This window comes from Furipterus horrens, unplaced genomic scaffold (genome assembly GCF_987537825.1).
Source record: "Furipterus horrens unplaced genomic scaffold, mFurHor1.1.pri manual_scaffold_4, whole genome shotgun sequence".
Classification (NCBI taxonomy): domain Eukaryota; kingdom Metazoa; phylum Chordata; class Mammalia; order Chiroptera; family Furipteridae; genus Furipterus; species Furipterus horrens.
Genome location: NW_028327174.1, coordinates 66261930 through 66285243, shown reverse-complemented (window position 1 = coordinate 66285243; position 23314 = coordinate 66261930). Strand labels below are relative to the sequence as shown.

Sequence of the window (23314 nt, the reverse complement as noted above, 5' to 3'; positions counted from 1 at the left end):
TTGTTCAATGTTGAAAATTCTTCAAATAAATAACTTAAGGATTTGTACATCTCCCCTCACTAAGGGCCTTAAGTCCTCATGTTTTCAGAAAGTTCCTTCTTAGAATAGTCTTGACCTTGCATTAGATTGACAACAGTAATTTTTGAGCACATGGTATAACAGGAGCTGGGTAAAATATCAGTGCTCCAGAGAAAGCCATTAGATCCCCACCCTCAGGGATTTTAGATGGTGAGGTGGGGGAGGGTGGCCTGTCAAGGTCGGTCAGGCCGCTGTAATGTTTTTGAACTGCATTAGGATAGCACAAGCATGGAGAGTTATGGGACCACATAGGCAGGAAACGGAACCCCGACTTTGGGAGGCCAGGTAAAAGTGTGCTAGGTACTGTAGGAGTTAGGCTATTTGAAGAAGGATTTAGGTAAGCAATCAGATAAATGAATTAAATCTATAACCCCATTGTGCAGCCTCAGAACTGACAGGCTCCTTTCCCCCCCAGAAGCTGCATGCCAGCGCAGCATTGCAACAACAGACCCTGTCACTAGCAGAGCTAAGTTTCCGTGCTGCCTCTCTCACTCACTCACACAACACACTGCCGCTGTTTGGTTGTTTCTACCAAAGAAATGTTTACATTCTTTATAAACATTCTTGAAAGAGCTCAAACACTCAATTTTACCTATTTAACAAATTCCAACATGACTGAATTAAAACTGATAGTCATTTTCTGTTTTCTGGGTTATTGCCATTTTAACTACCGGATGAATTATGAGTGAAAGGCTCCAGAAGCTGGTGTGTTCATCCAGCCTTTCAGTTTCTAATTGGGGATTCTCTCATTAAGTCCACACTCCCCGCAAAAGGAAGTAGGCATGCTAAGTGAAAGGCTGGGTAAGCTACTGGAGACTGTTTGACCACATTCTTTCTTAAAATTTGGATTCTCTAAGGTTTCATATTCAAAGACTTAATTTTAAATGAAGGGAAGTTTATACATAAAACATGAGTGTTTGAGACATCTATATTAGGGTTGGGAAGAATTAATTTGAATATTATTTGGCATAAATCTGCTGTTACAGAGGCAGCAAGAATATGGCCCAACAAAAAAAGAGGACTTTGTTTAACTCCCCCTGAAATTTCATCTGTTTACTTCAGCATTTTTAAATAATCTGACTCTTCGTTAGTTCTTTGTTGTATTTCCAAGATTTTTATTTATCCTCTGCAGTTAGGAACTTGTGATTTGTTTTGGCATATGGAGACAAACAGAAAATATCTTTATTACACATTTTTTTCTTGAAAAACATCATGATTTTATTTTATTTTTCTCACTACCAAAGGTTTTCTTTAATTTAAAAGTGACACTGGAAAAATAAGAGGAAATAAGAATCATTCAGAATACCATCACTAAAAAATAACCATCATTAATATATGTCTAATACACATCTATGTATTTCTGTAGTAAGAGAATGAGAGGTGTTAAAAGGATATAAAAATAAAATGTGTGTCATACTCTATGTTATTTTTAAATAAATAGTAAGTATGAGATTTAATTTTACTTGGATTTAGCAATAAAACTGAAGTGAAACTAGAATAATTGGTGAACTTGACATTTTCTCAAATAAGAAATTATCAAAAGATTCTTCTAAAGTCAAGAAAAAAATTACGAAAAGCTTTGAAACTATTTAAAATTATTTTAACTTTTGATAGTATCTTATAAGCCATTGCTATGAAAAGTGAAGAAACTGGTACTTTGAAAAGTTTTCTCTCCTCTCCTTTCCTCACTCCTAGCCTCTACCCTCTCTGTTAATTTTGAATCTTAACTTTTATACTGTATTCTGTACTCATATTACCACAGTTGCTTAATCTAGTTTTATAGCTTAATCATAGCTTCTCTACTCTTCTTTGTTTTCATTTGCTTTTGGTTGAATGAATTTCGTTGCTAACTCATGCCTTGAGTTCTGGTGTGCTTGAGGATGTCTGGCTCAGACAGTGAAGAGGGAAATTCGCATTCAGAACCACGAGGGAATCTTGTATGGCTCCCTTCTGTACTTGGCTTGGAACTCAGATGGGCCTCTGGTTTTTCTGGAACCATCCCTCCAATTGAAACATCCTACAGTCTCCAACCAGCATTTGAAATTTTTAGGAGCTGCAGGTGATTCCTGGTCACTGCCTCCTCCCTTTCCTTTATCCTTTTCTCTTCCCCAACCCCTAGTCAGAAGAACTCCTTAAATCAGCTCACTTTCTACATTTAAAGTCACCTTTGAAAATTAAGTCACCAGTCCCTTCTCTATTGGTTTTAGGGTAGCCAGTAAATGGCTCATGGAGGTTGCTTCCAAAAGTGCTTGAGCTTCCAAAGCACAGAATTGAAAACCCAGTATATGGCTCACATGACTTTTCTGGTTATTAGTTTGTAAGGACTTTTTCAAGTGACAGTTTTGATCGTAAAAACAAAAGTAACAGTAGGGGGGAAAGATAGAAATGAGTAGGAAATCATTGAAACCAGAACTGAATATATTTCCACTCTGAATTTTATGGCTGCCTATGAATACATAATTCATATATACCAAATTTTCTTAGTCGCAATTATTTTGTGTTTATTCAGATAACAAATTCATAAAATGTGGTCTCTCTGCTTGCCTGCCAGTGAGGGGCATTAAGGAATTGCCCATCCTTTGCTACAACACTGAATTCCCACAGTGGAGCTGTAAGTGAAAATTCTTATCCTGCCCACTGCGAACATCAATGCCTCTGAAGCACTGTCCTTATTTAATCACCTGCTGGCCCAATTTCCCATTTCCTAACCCTTCACCAGCACCTGATCTTGTGTAAGAGGTAAACATTCCTTATTCAGAAACATTCCTTGAACCCAGGATTATAGGGAGAAACTAATATGACCTAATCAACTCTTTCTATAATAAGGCTGAAACATGAATTACTTTCATTTTTTAATAAGAAAAATAGTAAATCTCTTCTTTGGGAACTGTAAAGCATGTTCTCTCACAGGCCTTCAGTTCATCAATCATTGGTACATAAGATAGTTTTAGGCAGATGTGATGACCATCTTATTTTCATAGTCATGCTTTTATTTTAATGTACATTAGGAACATATATCTATAAAAATAATAATGACACAAAGTTTTCTTTTTTTGACATTCAATATTATTTTATATTAGTTTCAGGTGTACAGCAAACTTTACAAAGTGTTCCCCTAGATACTTCTAGTACCCACCTGGCACCATACATAGTTATTACAATGTCCCTAAGGCGGTTTGACGTTGTAGTCAACACCGGCAACTCCTGCGGCGCACCTGAAGCCAAGCTGTATTGACTCCGTCTTTCCCTTGGACCCTTCAGCTGCGAAGAGAGGGGGGGTCTGCTGCATGGGCAACAGCAGACCCTCCATATTACCCTGCCCAGGCTCTGTAGCTTCAGCGTCATCGCAAGATGTCGATTCAACACGGGAGGAGACAGATACCGTGTCACTCCCGAGTCGGACTGCACAGCCATTCTCGGCGGTGCAGATAGACTCTTAAGAGGCTACACCATCGTCTCTCGAGACAGACGGCTGCCGACGTGTATTAATTATATTCTTTATGTTGTGCTTTATATCCCATCACTATTTTGTAACTACCAATCTTTACTTCTTAATCCCTCCACCTTTTCACCCAGCCTCCCAAAAGCCCCTCCCCTATGGCAACCATCAGTCTGTTCTCTGTACCTATGAGTCTGTTTCTGTTTTGTTCGTTCACTTATTTTGCTCTTGAGATTCCACATACAGGAGAGGAAAAAAGTAGGTTTACAGTTGTTCATAACAAATAACACAATAATAATAAAAAAATAAACTTTTGTGTATTCAAAACTGTAAACCTACTTCTGCCAACCCCTGTATAAGTGAAATCATATGGTATTTGTTTTTCTCTGTCAGACTTATTTCACTTAGCATAGTACCCTCTGGATCCACCCATGCTGGCGCAAATGGTAAGATTTTCTTTTTTATGGACTAGTAATATTCCATTGTATATATATGTACCACAACATTTTTATCCACTCATCTATTAGTGGGCACTTGGTTTGCTTCTATAGCTTGACTATTATAAATAATGCTGCAATGAACATGGTGTGCATATATTATTTCGAATTTGTATTTTGGGTTCACTTTAATTCCTTTCTAAAAAGTAAATAATTTACAGCCCTGACTGGTGTGGCTCAGTGGATTGGGCCAAACTGTCCTACAAACTGAAAGGTCTCTGGTTTGATTCCTGGTCAGGGCACATGCCTGGTTGTAGGCCAGGTCCCCAGGGTTGAGGGAGTGCGAGAGGCAACCAATCGATGTTTCTCTGGCACTTCAATGTTTTTCTTCCCTTCCCCTCTCTCTAAAAATAATTAAATAAAAAAAATTTTAAAGAAATTATTTACAGATGGGTATTTTTTCATTAACTTTTAAAAGAACTTATACTAACGAATCATTTCCAGCACATCTGTGATTGATTGCCACTTGCCAGAGTATCGGTGTGCTTGAGAAGCAGTGGTCTCTCTCTTGCAACTGGTTTTGGTATCTACCATGTGCAGAGTCCCTTGTCGGGGAATCTGTGCTTTGGAGACTGTTTTCCTTGTTTTCCTCAGACCCAATACTATCCCTTTCCCACATACAGACTGTAGGGCGGGAACTGCTGCTACATTTAATTGAATATCTCGTAACCAGTGATGGGAAAGACCCTGAAATCACAAATTTAATCAATAGTACCCGGATACACATCATGCCTTCGATGAACCCGGATGGATTTGAAGCTGTCAGAAAGCCTGACTGTTTTTACACTAACGGAAGGTAAGGATGGGCTAGTCAGTGTTTCTTTAATATAAAACAAAACAAAACAACAAAAAGGCCCCCATGAGAGAGTGCCTTTGGCCCTGGCGAGAGGGGCTAGGGAATCCTCTCAGAGCCGTGTCACACCACAGCTGTGCTGAGAACTTCTCGGTGGCCTGCCCATCACTTTGAGGGTGAAAAGGCAGGTCCCAAATAAGGCTGCTTTACTGCTGGGCCTCACTGCTTCCGTTGCTACTCCGCCCCCTCAAGCAGCTCCAGCAGCTCTGACCCCTCCGTCTCTGCAGCTCCAGGCTCTTTCTCACTTCCATTTCCCACTCCTCCCCCCAACCCCCTCCCACTGCTTCCCCAGCATATCCTCAGAGGCTCCTTCCCTAGCCTATCACGTATATGTTAGGTCCCCGATCATACTCATGTGACCTGGCACTGGACCTTCATAGCACAATTGTTAATGTCTAATTTCTTGTTTAATGTCTAAACTATAAGCTTCCTCAGGGCAGGAATCCTGTCCATGTGTGCATCATTGTTAAATCTCCAGAGCCCAACATTAATATCTAGACCCTCAAGAATTTCGTCGTCGGCAGCTGTCCGTCTCGAGAGACGATGGTGTAGCTTCTTAAGAGTCTATCTGCACCGCCGAGAATGGCTGTGCAGTCCAACTCGGGAGTGACACGGTATCTGTCTCCTCCCGTGTTGAATCGACATCATGCGATGAAGCTACAGAGCCTGGGCAGGGTGATATGGAGGGCCAGCTGTTGCCCATGCAGCAGACCCCCCCACTCTTCGCAGCTGAAGGGTCCAAGGGAAAGACGAGTCAATACAGCTTGGCTTCAGGTGCGCCGCAGGAGTTGCCGGTGTTGACTACAACGTCGAACCGCCTTAGGGACTCCGGCTCCGGATTTTCTGTCGGGGTTTACTCCCTTAGCCTTTCCCCTGAAGAGGTATGCCGCAAGGCAGCGGAGGTTTTTTGGAGTCAGAGTTTTCCTTCTCTGATGTGCCCTGACTGGAAGATCGAACCAGCGACACTTAGCTCGCAGGCCGACGCTCAATCCACTGAGCCAAACCAGCCAGGGACACCCTCAAGAATTACCACTTGACTTATTAAGTCAGTACAAGAACTAACCAAAAAGAACAGTGAGTCTTGTAACTTTCTTTCTTCCTTCCTTCCTTCCTTCCTTCCTTCCTTTCTTTCTTTCTTTCTCTCTCTCTCTTTCTCTTTCTTTTTTTTTTTTGAAGTGAACAGACGCCCAACATTTCACTTCATAATAAAACAAAATATGAAGCTTAGAACTGGATCACTGGTGCTTTCTCCTCTTATCTCTTCCCAGTTCAAAGTGCTTGAATCCTTTGATAGTGCTTTCTTAGATCTACAGTTGGGCTCAACGCATTCAAGCCTCAGCACAATCTTCTTTGTAGTTTAGCCTTTTGCAGAAAATAGGCTTAGTCTGCCCACCATAGCCACCCTGCTTCCTGTCATTACACCGCTGTCCCTGCACATACAGAGGATCCTGCCCTTCTTGTGCTGCGTCACTTTGTGGGGTTGAAGCTTGCGACACTTCTTACGGAAAGTCTGGTGAGTTTTAGGACGTTCACCATGTTTGCAAGAGCGCTGTCAGCACGGAGAGCAGTATTTCTGATTTAAACAGTTTATTTTGTTTCAAGCTACCTCAGGAAGTTTGGATTTTCTCAAATGTCTAATATACATTTATATTTGTGCAACTAAAATCTGGTTGCTTTACCAAAAATAAATAAGATCTTACCACTTGATTCCCTTCAAGTTTTTCTAGCATACTTAAACATGGCCAGTTCCCTTTTTAGAAACACAGTTGTAAAAAGTAACACATTCGAGTGGTTTCTGTTATCAGGCATTGGGTGGAACAAAACATTCATTTAGTTTTTTCCATAAAATAAAAGACATACTTTTCATTTTAACCAATAACTTTATTAATTTGGATATTCTAAGTATGTCGGCTATCTCCTGTGTGGTAGAACATTGATTGTTGTCTTGATTTGATCACTATCAACTTCAACGGGTCTACCTGACCATGGAGCATTGACCAGCAAGAAATCTCCAGCACGAAACTTTGCAAACAACTTTTGACACATTCAATCACTCACAGCACCTCACCATATACTGAACAAATCTTTTCTTTCTTTTTTGCATTTCAGTTGTGTTTTTATCTCCTGAAATAATAAAGAATAATATGCTAAAAATGTTGCTTATATTCTTACATCTTCATTATTAAAATGGCTACACAAAAATTCACCAATTTTGATAAGTGTTTTTTTTTTAATGCACTCTGATATGGCAGCTGTCACAATACAATCTAACCAAATAGTTTCCAATGAAGTTAAAGACAACTAAACGCTACTAGAGCCATCTTACAGAAAAAAACAAACAACCCACTACTATGTAATAAACCACCACGAAATTTCGGGACTTAAGACACCTTTTTATTTACTCTCAATTCTGTAAGTTAGGAGTTTGGTCAGGGCAGAACAGGGATGGCACATCTCTGTGCCATGATGTCTGGGGCCTCAGCTGCCATCTGGCTGAGACAGCTAAGTTGGGACCATGTGTCTGGAGTCTAGTCACCTGGATTCCTCATTTCTCTGTATGGACTCTCCACATGGCTAACATTGGGATCTCAGGGTCCCAAAAGGGACTGGTCCAAGAGCAAACACCCCAAGATGGAAACAGTCATCAAACTTCTGCTTACATCACAATAGCTACTGTCCCATTGGTAAGAGCAAGTCACACAAGATGGGGACTACATATTGTGGGAATGCTAGGTGTGGTTCACTAGAGGTGGCCAAGGCAAGCATCCATCACACCCGGAGCCCAAACAAAAGGTTCACACATTGCATGAATCTAATCCTTCACATACCACCAGTAAACCCTAAAAAATTCTTTCTTTTCAAGGGAAAATGGTAACTTCTATGACCTGAATAGAAATTTCCCTGATGCTTTTGAATTTAATAATGTATCAAGGCAGCCTGAAACTGTGGCAGTCATGGAGTGGCTGAAAACAGAGACATTTGTCCTCTCTGCAAACCTCCACGGCGGTGCCCTGGTGGCCAGTTACCCATTTGATAATGGTGTTGCAGGTAAGCAAACATGGGCCCAGCTCTGGCTTTCTAAGTCCAGAGTGAAACTGTACACTCTCTGATTCTGGATGGGGATAAACGGTCCTCCTCACTTAAGTTCTCTGGCAGGGGTAGAAAGAGCCTCATTTTCTCAACCCTGAGCCATCCTTCCTACAATTTATAAATGGTAGATGGATAGTATGGCTGAATGGACAGGCAACAAAAGGATTACTTGACAGTCACTGGTGAAACAGTAAAATTGGGATTTAGGTTCTCTCACAAAAGGTAACATGGCTAAGAGAAAAGAAAACTAGAATTCACCTTTCTTTGCTAATCATATGAGTAATAATTGCTGACTACTCTTAAGATTCTGCAGTATGAGGTATCTACCAAGGACTTAAAATATTTTGGTGGCTTCATTTAACTCCTATAGAACAAAAGGAAACTTAACTGACCTCCAGAAATTAGCAAGAGTGACTACAAGGATATTTAACTCTTAAGTGGATTTAGGAGGAGTTTGGATTTGTAGATGGCTTACCCTGTGTGATGTCACCTTGTGTGTGTTCATTAGACAGTAGGAATAGAGTGGAGGGAGCATTCGTGGAAGAGGGTAAAGGTTTTCTCTCTAGGAAACTAGAGCTTTTGAATGGGATGTGATGATGTATTTGCTCATACGGCATTGTGTGCTCCCTCTAACTCCATTGTCAATGAAAAGGTCTTGGTTTCTCTTCCATGTGCAGCAACTGGGACATCACACTCCCGGAGCTTAACTCCTGATGATGATGTTTTTGAATATCTTGCAAATACCTATGCTTCAAGAAATCTCAACATGAAGAAAGGAGATCAGTGTAAAAATAAAATGAACTTCCTTAATGGGATTACAAATGGATACTTTTGGTATCCACTCAAAGGTGAGTTTCTCTCCATTTCTGTCATGCTCCTTATTGCCTGCACCCAGAGGTACCAGCTGGTTTTTGATGACCCCAGTGGTTGTCATAAGTTTGTCAGGCACAGTGCACTCCCTTCAGTCACAGGAGCCATGGAGGTGACTGGCCATGGGAGAGGTGCTTAGACGTGTTTCTCACTGCCAAGGCTGCCTTCATTCACTCAGATACTTGTGCAGTTTTTTCCTACTCTGAGTCAGAAACTGTGCCCAGAAAGATGAGCAGGAAACAGATCTTCACCCCCAAGTTTAATAGAGAAGAGCGACATGCAAATAAATAATTGTTATAGCAGTGTAATTAGAATAAAAATAGAGATTTAGAAAAGGTACCAGGTACCAGAGTGTAAAACGAAAATACAGTAGGGATTGATGAAGACCTGGGAGAAATTGAAAGCTTATGTCTGTCTTATCTAGTGGGGACAGCTGCTCCTGACATCCGGTTAATTATTGCTGTGCCACAGTGGGTCCCAGTATTGCCAGATCTTCCAGTTTGTAAAACAAGCTGGATTTGTACCTGAAGTCTCATGATTTTAAAACTACTTTGCAGGCTAACCAAAAGAGCTCTTCAGGCTGGATACAGTGGGAGGGAGCCTCCTGTTTTCCAACCTTAGAATAGGATGGCCAGGTGAGGGAGGGGAGGTAAGGAAACTGCCAGGCAGGGAACATGGGAGCAGGGATGCTCTTATCAGAAGGAATAATAGAAGCAGAAGCCCAGGGATGTCAGAGAACTCGTTCTAGTCTGGGAACTGAGAGATAATAGGAGGAAGATGGAAGGATGTGAAGGAAGACGGTGGGCTGGATCTGGATTTCCATGGCCCCAGTGGAAAATGTCCCCCTTTGAGGCTGGTTTGCCTAAGCCTCCCAAGAGCAAGCTTCAGGCCACATTTCTGCATACAGGACACTTCCGCAGTTGTTACTTTGGGTGCATAGGCTATCAAGTAGTCTTGCATAAGTTGGTCCTTTTGTGTCTGGGCGGCTTTCTGCCAGCTTTCCAGATAATGTAAATAAGCATAGACCCCAATGGCAGAGCTGTCCTTCACATACACTGTGTGTAAATTTCAACACAGATCCAGATGTGGGAACTTAGCTCAGAACCCAATCTTGCTGTCAGGAATTGTTCCCAAGTGTGCCTATGTGCAAGCTGTGTATCCTTCTGAAAAAAAAAGGCAGGCAGAACCAGCTACTTTAAGGAGCTTAAAACAAAGCATTCCAGTTCAGCCTAGAGGTTTTGTCAGCCAGGCCTGAGGCCTTATACAGAGGTGCACACACTCCCCACACCCAGCATTCTCAATTCTGCATGCTTTGCACACCTGTTTACCATGTGAATTCTATCTACCTGGGACGCAGCCATCCGCCAAGGGCTTGTGTTTTGTTTCTTTCTCCATTTTTTTCTCCTCATATTTCATGGTGAAAATAAGGTCAAAGAGAAATACAAAACTCTTATTAAAAAATAGAAAGGACAGAGAAATTCTTCCTGGCTAGAATCTGGACCTACATAGATACTACTTAATATACAAATAATATTTTAATTTATCAATATTTTGACCATGTTTTAGCACAAAATTATTTTCTACTTCTGTACTTCCCAAATACCCTGATATAGCTGAGAATACATATTTCACTGGGCAGATATCAAGTACAACAAAATGAAATATGGCACAAACTACTTCTTTCAAAGTTACTCTATTTCGTCAAATCCAAAGTGGCATTGATTTGTAAAATACAATGTACAACTGAGAAAGAAAGAAAAAAATATTTCCAGGCAAACTAATGACACAATGATGTTTTTCAACCATGAAATTTAAGACGCATCCCAATTCAGAGATTTTAAAATATGAAGTTTTGCATCTTAGAAAATATGAAATATGATCATAACCCTTTGAAAGCAGATTCTCCGAAGGTAAGAACTGGAAAGTGAGCAGGGCAATGGCAACCCCGAAGCACCAGAGGCTGGGCCTCTCCCCTCTCAGGAGTCAGCCAGCACCCTTTTTTCCTTCCCAGAAGCAGTTCGATGTCATGGGTAAGAGCATGGGGTCTTGAGCAGGAGCCTGTGCGCTCATCTGTCATCGCCTGGCTGGAATCCCTTATCATCTGTGATTAAGTATCCTCATCTGCAAAATATGGGTAATAATTGCTGTGAGGCTTCCATGAGTTGATACAAAGCTCTTCAAACCGTACCCAGCAATAGTGAGCACTCACTAGGCATTGGCCATGATTATTCCTCCAAATTAGTGTACTTAGCTTCATGTAGTAAATGTATTTATAAATGGGTTATAGGAATATTTTTAAATAAGTCTCACTGTAGTGTACAGCTGTTTAAAGTGTAATTTAGGAAAGAAATATAATTTGAAGAATCCTTTTCGTAATGTACGATTACAAAATAGAACTGTTCCCCTACGCCTCACTGAATTTTATGCAGTCGTACTTCAATCAGCTGTGATCTAGTTAGCCATATGGGGATATTTAGGATTGCCTGGTCATGCCTGGCTAGTAAATTGTCAAGCCCTGATTTTATATGCTAATGTCAAAATCATCTTTTCCTGTTTACATGTCTTTTCCTTGCAACTGTCTGGTTCACTTGTCCTCAAGGTATGGGACACTTGGCTCCATTCCAATTTTAGACCTTAAAAAATATTAAATATGCTTGTGTTTAGGTGGAATGCAAGATTATAATTACGTCTGGGCCCAGTGTTTTGAAATTACATTGGAGCTGTCATGCTGTAAATATCCTCGTGAGGAGAAGCTTCCACTCTTCTGGGAGTCCAACAAAGCCTCGTTGATTGAATACATAAAACAGGTGCACCTAGGTTTGTGAGATTTTCTTATTAATTACTCATAACAGAAAATATAACATCTTAGCCGAGCCTCTGATTGAGAAAATGCAAGCTCCTATTTGTGTCTCCTAGGTACAGCTTCATTTTTGTACCAGAACTAATGGTTGAGAATTCTCTATGTATGAACATCTGCTGCATGTGAGAAATGCCATGCCCATAAGTTCATACAAGAGAAAGTACGGTGTATGTTATTTTAATGTGGGGATGCAAAATCCAGAGTACCTCTAATTTTACACATTGAATGACCTGGAAATCAGGCAAAAGATCAGGAAAGCAGGTTGTTACTGTTACATCATCACCCAGTTAGAAAAAAGCCAAGTTTGCTTGCCAGCTGCCATGCAATATCACAGACTCAGAGAACATTGCACAGGCCATTTTGCAATTTTCCAGAACTGAGATTGAGATTGAGCATCATTAGTTGTAACTCCTCCTACCCCTCCACTCTGCCAAATGACCTGGCACTGTGAATCCTCCCAGCTCGTTTTTTGACAGCTGACTGGCCTTTATCACAGATGGACAGACTAACTGCAACAAGAGTGATAGTTCTCAAACATGTGCGGCCAACTCATGGGGAGGGTTTGTTAAAACACACATTGCCAGGCCCCACCCCCGGAGTGTGACTTAGAGTGTGGCTAACATCTTCCTGGGTGATGCTGATGCTGCTGATCCAGAGAAGCACTCTGCTGGTGATGATGGTGGACACACACATAGTTCGTTTATTTGACCAGTCTGTCTCTTTGGGCAGGGTGTGGAGGGCTCTTCTGCGTTGCTAGAGTTAAACTTATTTTTTTCCATTCAGAACGGTTTATGGGGAAGGAACATCAGGAATTGGCACAATAGTGATGCTAACACATCAAGCCAAAGTGGAGGGTGTATGTTTGTGTTGAAGAGGTGTGTATTGTGTGCCCGCGGCATAATTCCTGTCATTTTCTGCATGTTTCACAACTGCTAAAAGGAGATGGAAATGGTTGATGGAGGGAAAAGTAGGAAGCACAGGGGTTCAAGGCTGAGTTCAAGAAAAATTAAGAGATTTCCTTGGACACACATCCTCAAAATGGATGCTCCAAAAGGAGGAGCCCATTTCAGACCTATGTCCCAAATCCCTTGCCCCCCACCCCTCATCCCAACACAAGTACACAGATTGTTGGTGAACATACAGGGCTATGTCTAACTGGCTGAGACACATATGGGGTAGGTTGTTTCCCTGTGACAGATGTTACAAAGTTTCATCTTTCTTTTTCACCAACATCTTAATATTTATTAAGCTTATTTTTGGTCCTTCTCCTTTCTAATTGTCATCAAACTTTGTTTTGTGTCCTCTCTTACTTAATATTCTGGTATTTCTCCACTAGACTTTCCTTTCTGTTGTATTTCTACTTATATTGATCCTTTACTGTGTACTCTGCCTATTCTTTTCTAAAATTTCTCCTTCATCAGCATCAACAATGGAGGACAACTGAACATGAAATATACTCCACATAACTGCACTAGTTTAGAAATTTCGATCCACTTGTAAAGGCTCCTTACCAAGCACTGAATTAAGGTAGGCTCTGAAGTATCATGCTGACATAATACTGCCAGTGAAGGAGCTTTGTGAACTGTTAAATAATACACAAACTATAGCACGACTATTGTCATTATTATTTTGGAAGGTGTATAAGTCCATTTAGACTAGGTTTTATAAAGAATACGTTATCTCTCTGCCTGTCTCTATAACCAGATATGTACAACTCACTGAAAAATATGTATGTTAGCACATCAACCCTGCCCCCTTGTGGTTTAAAACAGAAGCTTTTTTCCCCTAGTTTAATCATGAAACCCTATTTCAAAACAGATACGATGTAGTTATTTTACTTGGTAGAAAGCTTCTCTTCAAATTGGTGCCCAGTAGATAGCCAAAGAATATCTTCGTGGGTGATGGGAGCAAATACATTCTTATTGGTATTGTTCTGGTTTAAGGAAACTGTTGATATTTGTCAGTCTAAGTCACATTCACTGGTCCAGTTTCACCACTTGCTAAGATGCTCTGAGTCTCTGAGATTTTGACCCATCTGAAGTCTCTGGCCTAACTTGGCCTTTTGCTCTAATGAAAGGGCCTGGCTAAGAGGACAGGGGCCTGGGTATGGCCCAAGTTGTTTTGTAATCTGTCCCTGTGTAAAACCTTGAGAAAGCCACTTGTCCAAACTGCAGTTTTAGTTAACGGCTGAGCTCTCTGTTCTACTCCTTTGATCTATGTATCTGTTGTGCCATATTGTTTTGATTACTATACCTTGGTAGTACAGTCTGAAATCAGGAAATGTGATGCCTCTCACGTTTTTTCTCAAGATTTCTTTGGCTATTCAGGGTCTTCTGTGGTTCCATATAAATTTTAGGATTACTTGTCCTAGTTCTGAGAAGAATACCATTGGTATTTTAATAGAGATTGTAGACATTAAGGCCAAGATAGCAAAGAAGGCCGAGTCTAAGTTCTAGGGGCCTGGAATGCTTGTCCCCCTCTCTGGGGAGAAGCAAAGACAAACAAGACATGCCCTGGCTGGTGTGGCTCAGTGGGCTGGGCGTGGTGCCACAAACTGAAAGGTCGCCAGTTGAATTCCTGGTTCTGGCACATGCCTGGGTTGTGAGCCAGGTGTTGGGTTGGGGGCATGTGAAAGGCAGCTGATCGGTGTTTCTCTCTCATATTGATGCTTCTCCCCCTCTCTCGTTCTCCCTCCCTGCCCCTCTCTCTAAAAATAAAATAAAATCTAAAAAAAAAAAAAAGATGAGCAAGACACAGTGTTACCTGTTGCTGTCCTCTCTCCTCAAAGCAGTTCTGAACCCCAAATTTTGGGGCATGGCCCACAGCATCTGGAAATGTAAACAACCTAGCCAAAGAGAACCTGGTATGTGCTGAAGCCAGTGGGACACAGATACATATCTGTTGTCAGATGTGGAATAGGTGGCAACAGTGATCATTAGGTGGGAACAGGCAGTGAACAAGCATTCTCTGAGTACCACCTTGCTTGGACTCTGCATTAGCCCAGCACATGCAGAATTCCAGTTCTTGTCAGACACAGGCTTTTCATTCACGAAGCTTGATACTTTTCCAAGGAAGGGAGAGCTTTAGAGCTTTACATTTCTTTCCCTCATTTTCACATGTGGCCACAAAATTTAAGTCTCAAGTTTTATTCTCCTTTGTTTATTATCTGGACTTTTTTTCAAAATTTTACTTTTTGTTCCCCTGATGGAATAGTACTGGCTCTCTATGCATCTCTTTGATCTACTGGTCTTTTTCCAATGTTTCAATTTCAACATGTACAAATAAATCGTGTCTTCTGGTAAAACAATTACTTCCATCTCAGTGGAAGGCTTGGTGATGCCTGGACAGAATATTGTAAAGACCTGTAAAACATGAAGACAGCTTTTGTTTAAGCATGGTCTATGTTTGTTCAGCAACGGTGATATTCAAATACCCCAGCCTTCCCTAGCTTGGAGAACTGTGTCTTGGTTTGGGTAAGGGTCAAAAGGAAATGAATTTTTGGATTTTTAGAGGATAGTTAATGAGGATCAAACTGGAATATGAAGATCTTAGTGATTCTCCTAAATCCAAATTCTTCCTATTTTCTCCATATTTGAGGATAGGCAGACTACAGGTCACTTGAAATCTTTGTTCAGTTGTGACACATGCTAATATATGGGTGTCATTTGGGTACCTAAGGTCATCCAAAAACACTATTTATGTGAAAATTGAACTATTTTCTATTCAAGTATAACCAATTCTCGCCAAGAAGGAATTTGCCGCTCTTTTTTAAAGGACCATGTCATTTTTTCTCTTGGTGTCTTCTGCCAACTACTCATTATTAGCATCCTGAATTATGTTTCAGCATTATCTTAGATCTTAAAGGATGGTATTAAGTCAGTTACAAAGGTAATTTTTATTTTTTTGAGTTTGCTTTTTGTTTTGTTTGATCTGATTGGTTTTGTACAAGTGTATGGAAAATACAAAAGATGCTGACAGACAACACCTCTACCACAAGCTATGTTGCTCAAATGCACAAATTTTCTAAGTGGCGGGAAGATGAGCTAGTTCAGAGTCCCAAAGGAGGAAGAAATATGCATAGCTTCTTCCGTCACATATTCCTGCCTTTGCTGGAACAAAGTTGAATTGACATTCCAGAAACTTACCCAGTATTTGTCTCAACTACAAATTTATATAGCTACATTCTTTCTGTTCCTTTGTATAGTTTTTCTTATCCAAATAAGAAAAGGATTAAGAAAAAAATATGGACTGATCAAGATTTGTTTTTTTTTAAAGAAAAGTATTAATATTTGTTCAGCCACCTATTGTGTTACTGTGTTTAATCTTCAGGACCATCCGGGAAGGTGGTATATATTGTTCCCAAATTACAGGTGATGAAATTGAGGTTTCAGAATGTTTAGTGGCTGGGGAGCTGTGATTCAAATTGAGAACTGACCTCATTCTTTCTGTCACACCAAGCTATGGTGTATTTATCTAATGTATCAAAGGACCTGCTAAGAAGGGCACAATAAAAATATCTTTCAAAGAATGCCACTGAATCCCAAAAATAAATGTATAATAGGGTTACTAAATTATTACTGATGTTTGTGATTGGGTACTACCTAAGGATATAAAGGATATACAAGGTCTGTCCGGAAAGTATCCACCTGCATACTGTGAAAAATAGACACATTTATTAAAGAAGATACAAGCAACATTGTACACGGGACACTGATACCTCAGTCCCTTTCAAAGTAGACATCTTGGGACTTCACACAGTTCTCCCAATTACCATCAGCTGCCCTGCTGTATTTTCCTGAATCTCATCAATGGTCTAAAGTCTCTTCCCTTTCAAAAGGTGAGTTTAGTTTTGGGAAAAGCCAGAAGTCACAGGGGGCCAAATCTGGGCTATAGGGGGGCTGAGTCACCTGGGTGATTTAATGTTTCGCCAAAAAACTCTGCAAAAGACGTGATGCATGAGTGGGTGGGTGTGTTTTCATGATGAAGCTGCAAATCACCAGTTGCCCATAGTGGCAGTCTTCTGAATCATCTGAATAGTTTCCCTGGAGAAATGTTCAAGCTTAATGCAAAATTTGATGCAGATTCATTGCTCTACATGCTCAGTCATATTTAATGAGATGGTCACACAGTACACATGCTCACTCAATGGTGTCTACAATTCCCATTAACTAGTACAGTGAAGTCATCATTGTTCACGGATGTACATTCCAGTCCACTTTCCTTGGCTGTCAGATTACGTTGATGTTGTACAAACCATTCTCATTAGATTAACAATGGCTGGACTTTCTCCAGACAGACCTCATAAAACTAGAAATTAATTACAAGAAGAAAATCGGAAAATTCACAAATGTGTGGAGATGAATCACATTACTGAACAACCAATGGGTTAAAGATAAAATCAAGATAAATTTTTAAAAATACCTTGAAACAAATGAAAACAGAAATACAATATACCAAAATATATGGGATGCAGTAAAAGCAGCTCGTAGCAATAAAATGCCTATGTTAAGAGACTTAAAGGTTTTAAACAACCTAACTTTGCACCTCAAAGAAGTAGTAAAAGAAGAATGAACTAAGCCCAAAGTTAGAAGAAAGAAAGAACAAAATATCAGAAGAAATAAATGAAATAGAAACTAAAAAAGAAAAAAAAAGGATCAATTAAATTAAGAGCTGGCTGTTTGAAAAGATAAGCAAAATTGATAAACTGTTAGTTAGACTCACCAAGATAAAAGGTAGACTAAATAAACTATAAAATATAAGAGAAGACATTACAAGTGATACCTCAGAAATACAAAGAACCATAAGAGACTCGTCGGCAGCCGTCCGTCTCGAGAGACGATGGTGTAGCTTCTTAAGAGTCTATCTGCACCGCCGAGAATGGCTGTGCAGTCCGACTCGGGAGTGACACGGTATCTGTCTCCTCCCGTGTTGAATCGACATCTTGCGATGACGCTGGAGTGTCCTCTCCAGTGAAGCTGAAGCTACAGAGCCTGGGCAGGGTGATATGGAGGGTCTGCTGTTGCCCATGCAGCAGACCCCCCCTCTCTTCGCAGCTGAAGGATCCAAGGGAAAGACGGAGTCAATACAGCTTGGCTTCAGCTGCGCCACAGGAGTTGCCGGTGTTGACTACAACGTCAAACCGCCTTAGGGACTCCGGCTCCGGATTTTCTGTCGGGGTTTACTCCCTTAGCCTTTCCCCTGAAGAGGTACGCCGCAAGGCAGTGGAGGTTTTTTGGACTCAGAGTTTTCCTTCTCTGATGTACCCTGACTGGAAGATCGAACCAGTGACACTTAGCTCGCAGGCCGACGCTCAATTCACTGAGCCAAACCAGCCAGGGCACATAAGAGACTACTATGAACAATTATACACCAAAAAATTGGACAACCTAGAAAAAATGGTTAAATTCCTAGAAACATATCAAGAGTGAATCATGAAGAAACAGAAAAGTGTGAACAGACCTTTTACTAGTAAGGAGAATAAATCAGTAAACAAATATCTTCCAAAAAACAAAAGCTCAGGACCAGATGGCTTCACTAGTGAATTCTATCTAATACTTTAAAAAGAATACCAATCTGTCTTTAACTCTTCCAAAATAAAGAAGAGGAAATGCTCTGAAACTCAATTTATAAGGCCCTCATTACACTGATGCCAAAAGAGGAAAAGGATACACACACACAAAAAAAATTACAAGTCAATATCCCTAATGAACAGAGGTGCAAAAATCCTCAGCAAAATATTAGCAAACTGAATTGAACAATATATTAAAAGAAACCATATCCCATAATCAAGTGGGATTTATTCCAGGGATGCAAGGGTAGTTCAACATCCACAATACAGTGAATGTGATACACCACTTTAACAAAATAAAAGATAACAATCATGATCATCTCAATAAATACAGAAAAAGTATTTAATAAAATTTAATATATCCATTATGATAAAAACTCTCAACAAAGTGTGTATACCTCAACATAATAAAGGCCAGATATGACAATCCCTCAGCTAACGTATTCAATGGTAAGAAGCTGAAAGCTTTTCCCCTAAAATCAGGAACAAGACAAGAATATCCATTCTTGCTACTTTTATTCAGCCTAGTACTGGAAGTTGTAGCCATAGCAATTATACAAGAAAAATAAATAAATAAAAGCGTCCATTCAGAAAGGAAGAAATAAAATATCACTATTTGTTTTTTAATTATATTTTATTGATTATATTATAGCTGTCCCATTTTTCACCCTTTGCCCCCCTCCACCAAGCACCCCCATTTTCTCAGGCAATCCTCACACCATGGTTCATGTCCAAGGTTCATGCATATAAGTTCTTTGACTACTCCATTTCCTATACTGCACTTTACATTCCCATGGCTATTCTGTAACTACCTATTTGTATTTATTAACCCCTCATCTCTTCACCCATACCCCCATACCCCACTCCCATCTGGAAATCATTAAAATGTTCTCCATATCTATGATTCTGTCTTTATTCTTATTTGCTTAGTTTGTTTTTAGATTCAATTATTGATAGATAATGTATTTATTGCTGTTTTATTGTTCATGGTTTTGATCTTATTTTTCTTAAATAAGTCCCTTTAACATTTTATATATTAATGGTTTGGTGATGATGAACTTCTTTACCTTTTTCTTGTCTGGGGAGCTCTTTATCTGCCCTTTGATTCATTTTAATTATGATGCCTCTTAAAGTGGGCCTCTTTGCATCCATTTTGTTTGGGACTCTCTGCGCTTCCTAGATTTGCATGTCTATTTCCTTCACCAAATTAGGGAAGTTTTCTTTCATTATTTTTTCAAATATATTTCCAATTTCTTGCTCTATCTCTTTTCCTTCTGGCATCCCTATGACATGAATGTTGGAACGCTTGAAGTTGTCCGAGAAGCTGTTTACATTATCCTTGTTTTTTGGATTCTTTTTCTTCTTGTTGTTCTGATTGGTTTTTTTTTTTGCTTCCTTATGTTAAAAATCATTTATTTGATTCTCAGCTTCATCCACTCTATTGTTTTTCCCTGTAAATTGTTCTTTATTTCAATTAGTGTATCATTCACTTCTGACTGGATGTTTTTTATGCTGTTGAGGTCTTCACTAAGTTCCTTGAGCATCCTTATAATCAGTGTTTTAAACTCTGCATCTGATAGATTGCTTATTTCTCTTCTGCTTAGTTCTTTTTCTAGACTTTTGATCTGTTCTTTTATTTGGCCATGTTTATTTGTCTGCTCATTTTGATAGCCTCCTTGTGTTTGTTTCTATGTATCAGGTAGAGCTGCTATGACTTCATGTCTTTGTAGTGTGGCATAATGTAGTAGATGTCCTATAGGGTCCAGTGATACAGCCTCCCCTATCAGCCAAGCTGGGTACTCATGGTGTGCTGGCCCTGTCGGCTGAGTACACCCTCCTTTTGTAGTTGAGCCTTTATTGCTTTTTGCAAGTCAAGGGGAGGGATTTACCAAGGCCAGTCAGCTGCAAGGACTGTCTGTGACCACTGAGCAGCACCTCTGCCCTCCATGGAGGATCACCACGGGCAGGGTGGTGGTGTTCTGACATGGTCTGTAGCTCTCCACTGAGTGCACAAGCTCTGGGGTTTCCCAGGTGGTGAAGGCCAAGTTCATCCCCAATCTGTGTTTTGCCCAGGGCCACTCTGCAAGTGCTATAAAGCAACCTGAGATAGCTGCTACTTGTGCTAGGCTTGGTGATTCCCAGGAAGTTGAGCTGTGAATCTAGCCTGGCTGCTGCTAGTGTCAGGCATGGAGCCATTTAGCAAGAGGTAGGGAGGGTAGAGGTTCACTGAGGCCAGCTGTTGCTTGTGAGGATTTAGAAAGTTGTGAAGTATCAGCCAAGACCAGCCATTCATATGGGGAAGCCACTGTTAATAGCTGTAAGTTGGGTGGGATGGAGCCTCAGGGGATCTCCAGGGCAGGGCAAACAGTGTTAGCCAGGTTGATGGAGTTTCAGATATGGCACCCACCTATGGAATCTGTGGCTCTGTGGAGGGAGGGTTCAGAAGAGGGTCAGTGGCCTCTTCCTGCATTTATGTCTGGGGGAAAGCTGACTCCCAGCTCTCGCCTTGATGCCAGATACTTCAGTTCTACCTTGTATGCCACTGGCGCCTTTCAAGTGGTACTTCGGCGCCAGAGCTCAGAGGGACTGAGTCTGAGTAAGTTTGTGTGAGTTACTTAAGAGGAACTGCTTGGGACACCAGTAGTTTCTTCCACCAACTCAATTCCCACTAGTTTTTGTAGCCAGAAGTTATAGGGACTGGAACCATAGTCTGGGGGGCCTGGTGTGGGGCTGGGACTCCTCGCTCCTGAGATATCCCTCCTGAATTTTTATGCACCACACGTGAATGTGGGACCAGCCAATTTTACATCTCCATGCCCTCCTACTAGTCTGAATGAATTTGGTTTAGTTCCATAGTTGTGAGACTTCTACTCAACTCAATTTCTGAGTGATGGTTGTTTTATACTTTAGTTGTAATTCTGATGTGGTTGTGTGAGGAGGCAAGCTGTTTTTACCTATGCCTCTATCTTGACCAGAAGTATCCTTATTTGCAAGTGATGTAGCATATATATAGAAAACTCTAAAGACTCCACACAAAAAAACTGTTAGAAATAGTAAACAAACTTAGTAAAGCTGCAGGGTACAAAATCAACATACAAAAACCTGTTGCATTTCTATACAATTATAAAATTATCAAGAAAACTATCCCACTTACACACCACTGCTTCCAAAAGAATAAAATACCTAGGAATAATATAACCAAGGAAGTGAAAGACGCATAGTCTGAAACCTTAAGACACTAATGAAAGAAATTGAAGAAGATGTAAATAAATGGAAAGACATGCCATGGTCATGGATAGGAAGAATATTTTTTAAATGTCCATACTCTCCAAAGCTATCTACAGATTCTTTTAATCCCATACCAAAATTTCAATGGTATTTTTCACTGAAATAGAACATAAAATCCTAAAACTTCAATGGAACCACAAAAGACCCCAAAACAGCCAAAGCAATCTGAGAAAGATTAACAAGCATCATGCTCCCTGATTTCAAACTATAATACAAAGCTATAGTAATCAAAACAGTATGGTATTGGTTTAAAAACAGACACATAGATCAACAGAACAGAATAGAGATCGGAAACCACTTATACATATATGGTCAGTTTACTTAGGACAGGAGCCAAGAATGTACAATGGGAAAGGAAAATCTCTTCAATAAATGGTGCTGGGAAATCTGGGCAGCCACATGTAAAAGAATGAAACTGGACCACTGTTTAACAGTGCACACAATAATTAACTCAATATTGATTAAAGGCTTGAATATAAGACCAGAAACTGTAATACTACTAGAAGAAAACAGGCAGTAAGCATCTTGACATCAGTTTGGTGATAATTTTTTTGACCTGACACCATAAACAAAGGCAAAAAAGAAAACTTAAAGAAATGGGACTACATCAAACTAAAAATCTTCTGCACAGCGAAGGAAACTAGGAACAAAATTAAAAGGCAACCTACTGAATGGGAGAAAATATTTGAAAAGCATATATCTGATGAAGGGTTAAAATTCAAAATATATAAAGATCGCATACAACTCAATAGCGAAAGAAAAAAAAACAATCTAAAAAATTGGCAGGGGATCTGAATAGAGATTTTTTCCAAAGAAGAATAATAGCCAACAGGTACATAAAAAGATGTACAATGTCACTAGTCATCAGGGAAAAGCAAATAAAAACCACAGTGAAGTTATTACCTTACAACTGTTAGAATGGCTATTACCAAAAAGACAAAAAATAACAAGTGTTGGCAAAGATGTGGAGAAAGGGGAACCCTTGTACACTGTTAGTGGAAATGTAAATTGGTGCAGCCACTACAGAAAACAGTATGGAGGTTCCTCAAAAAGTTAAAACAGAACTACTATATGATCCAGCATTTCTACTACTGGGTGAAAACACTAATTTGAAAGGTGTCTGCACCCCCCATGTTCACTGCAGCATTTCTTACAATAGCCAAGACATGGAAGCAACCTAAGTGTCCATCAATAGATGAATAAAGAAAATGTGGTATATAATTATTTACAATGGAATATTATCCAGGCATAAAAAAAGAATAAAATCTTGCCATTTGCAACATGGATGAACCTTGAGGGCATTATGCAAAGTGAGAAAGACAAATACCATATGATCTCACCTATGTGGAATCTAAAGTAAACCAAGCAAACAAAAAAAAAAAATGAACTTAAACTCAGAGATACAGAAAATAGATTGGTAGATGCCGAAGGGAGTGGTGGGAGGAATATATGAAAGTGGTCAAAATGTACAAACTTCCAGTTCCAAAATAAATAAGTCCTGGAAAGACGTAATGTACAGTATAATGAATATAGTTAGGAATACTGTATTGTAATTTGAAATTTGCTAAGAGAGTACATCTTAAGAAAAAAATTATAACTATGTTAACCAGACATATTGTAATGATTATTTCACAATATACACATATATCAAATCATTATGTTGTATACCTGAAACTAATATGTTATATGTCAATTATTTCTCAACCATCTAAAAAAGTTCTCCTTTTCAAACATTTTATTAACTCAGAAAAGCTAATAAACATTGGGCATA

General features: G+C 39.9%; 1 protein-coding gene across 1 annotated transcript in view; it reads left to right on the top strand.

Annotated features, from left to right (window-relative positions):
- Positions 1 to 23314, top strand: part of CPM (carboxypeptidase M) — an 87137-nt gene that overhangs the window by 57504 nt on the left and 6319 nt on the right. Inside the window, exons 4-7 of the mRNA XM_090273589.1 lie at positions 4638 to 4810; positions 7731 to 7915; positions 8635 to 8805; positions 11492 to 11644. Of these exons, the coding sequence (XP_090129715.1) occupies positions 4638 to 4810; positions 7731 to 7915; positions 8635 to 8805; positions 11492 to 11644 (682 nt within the window). The remainder of the gene's footprint in view (positions 1 to 4637; positions 4811 to 7730; positions 7916 to 8634; positions 8806 to 11491; positions 11645 to 23314) is intronic.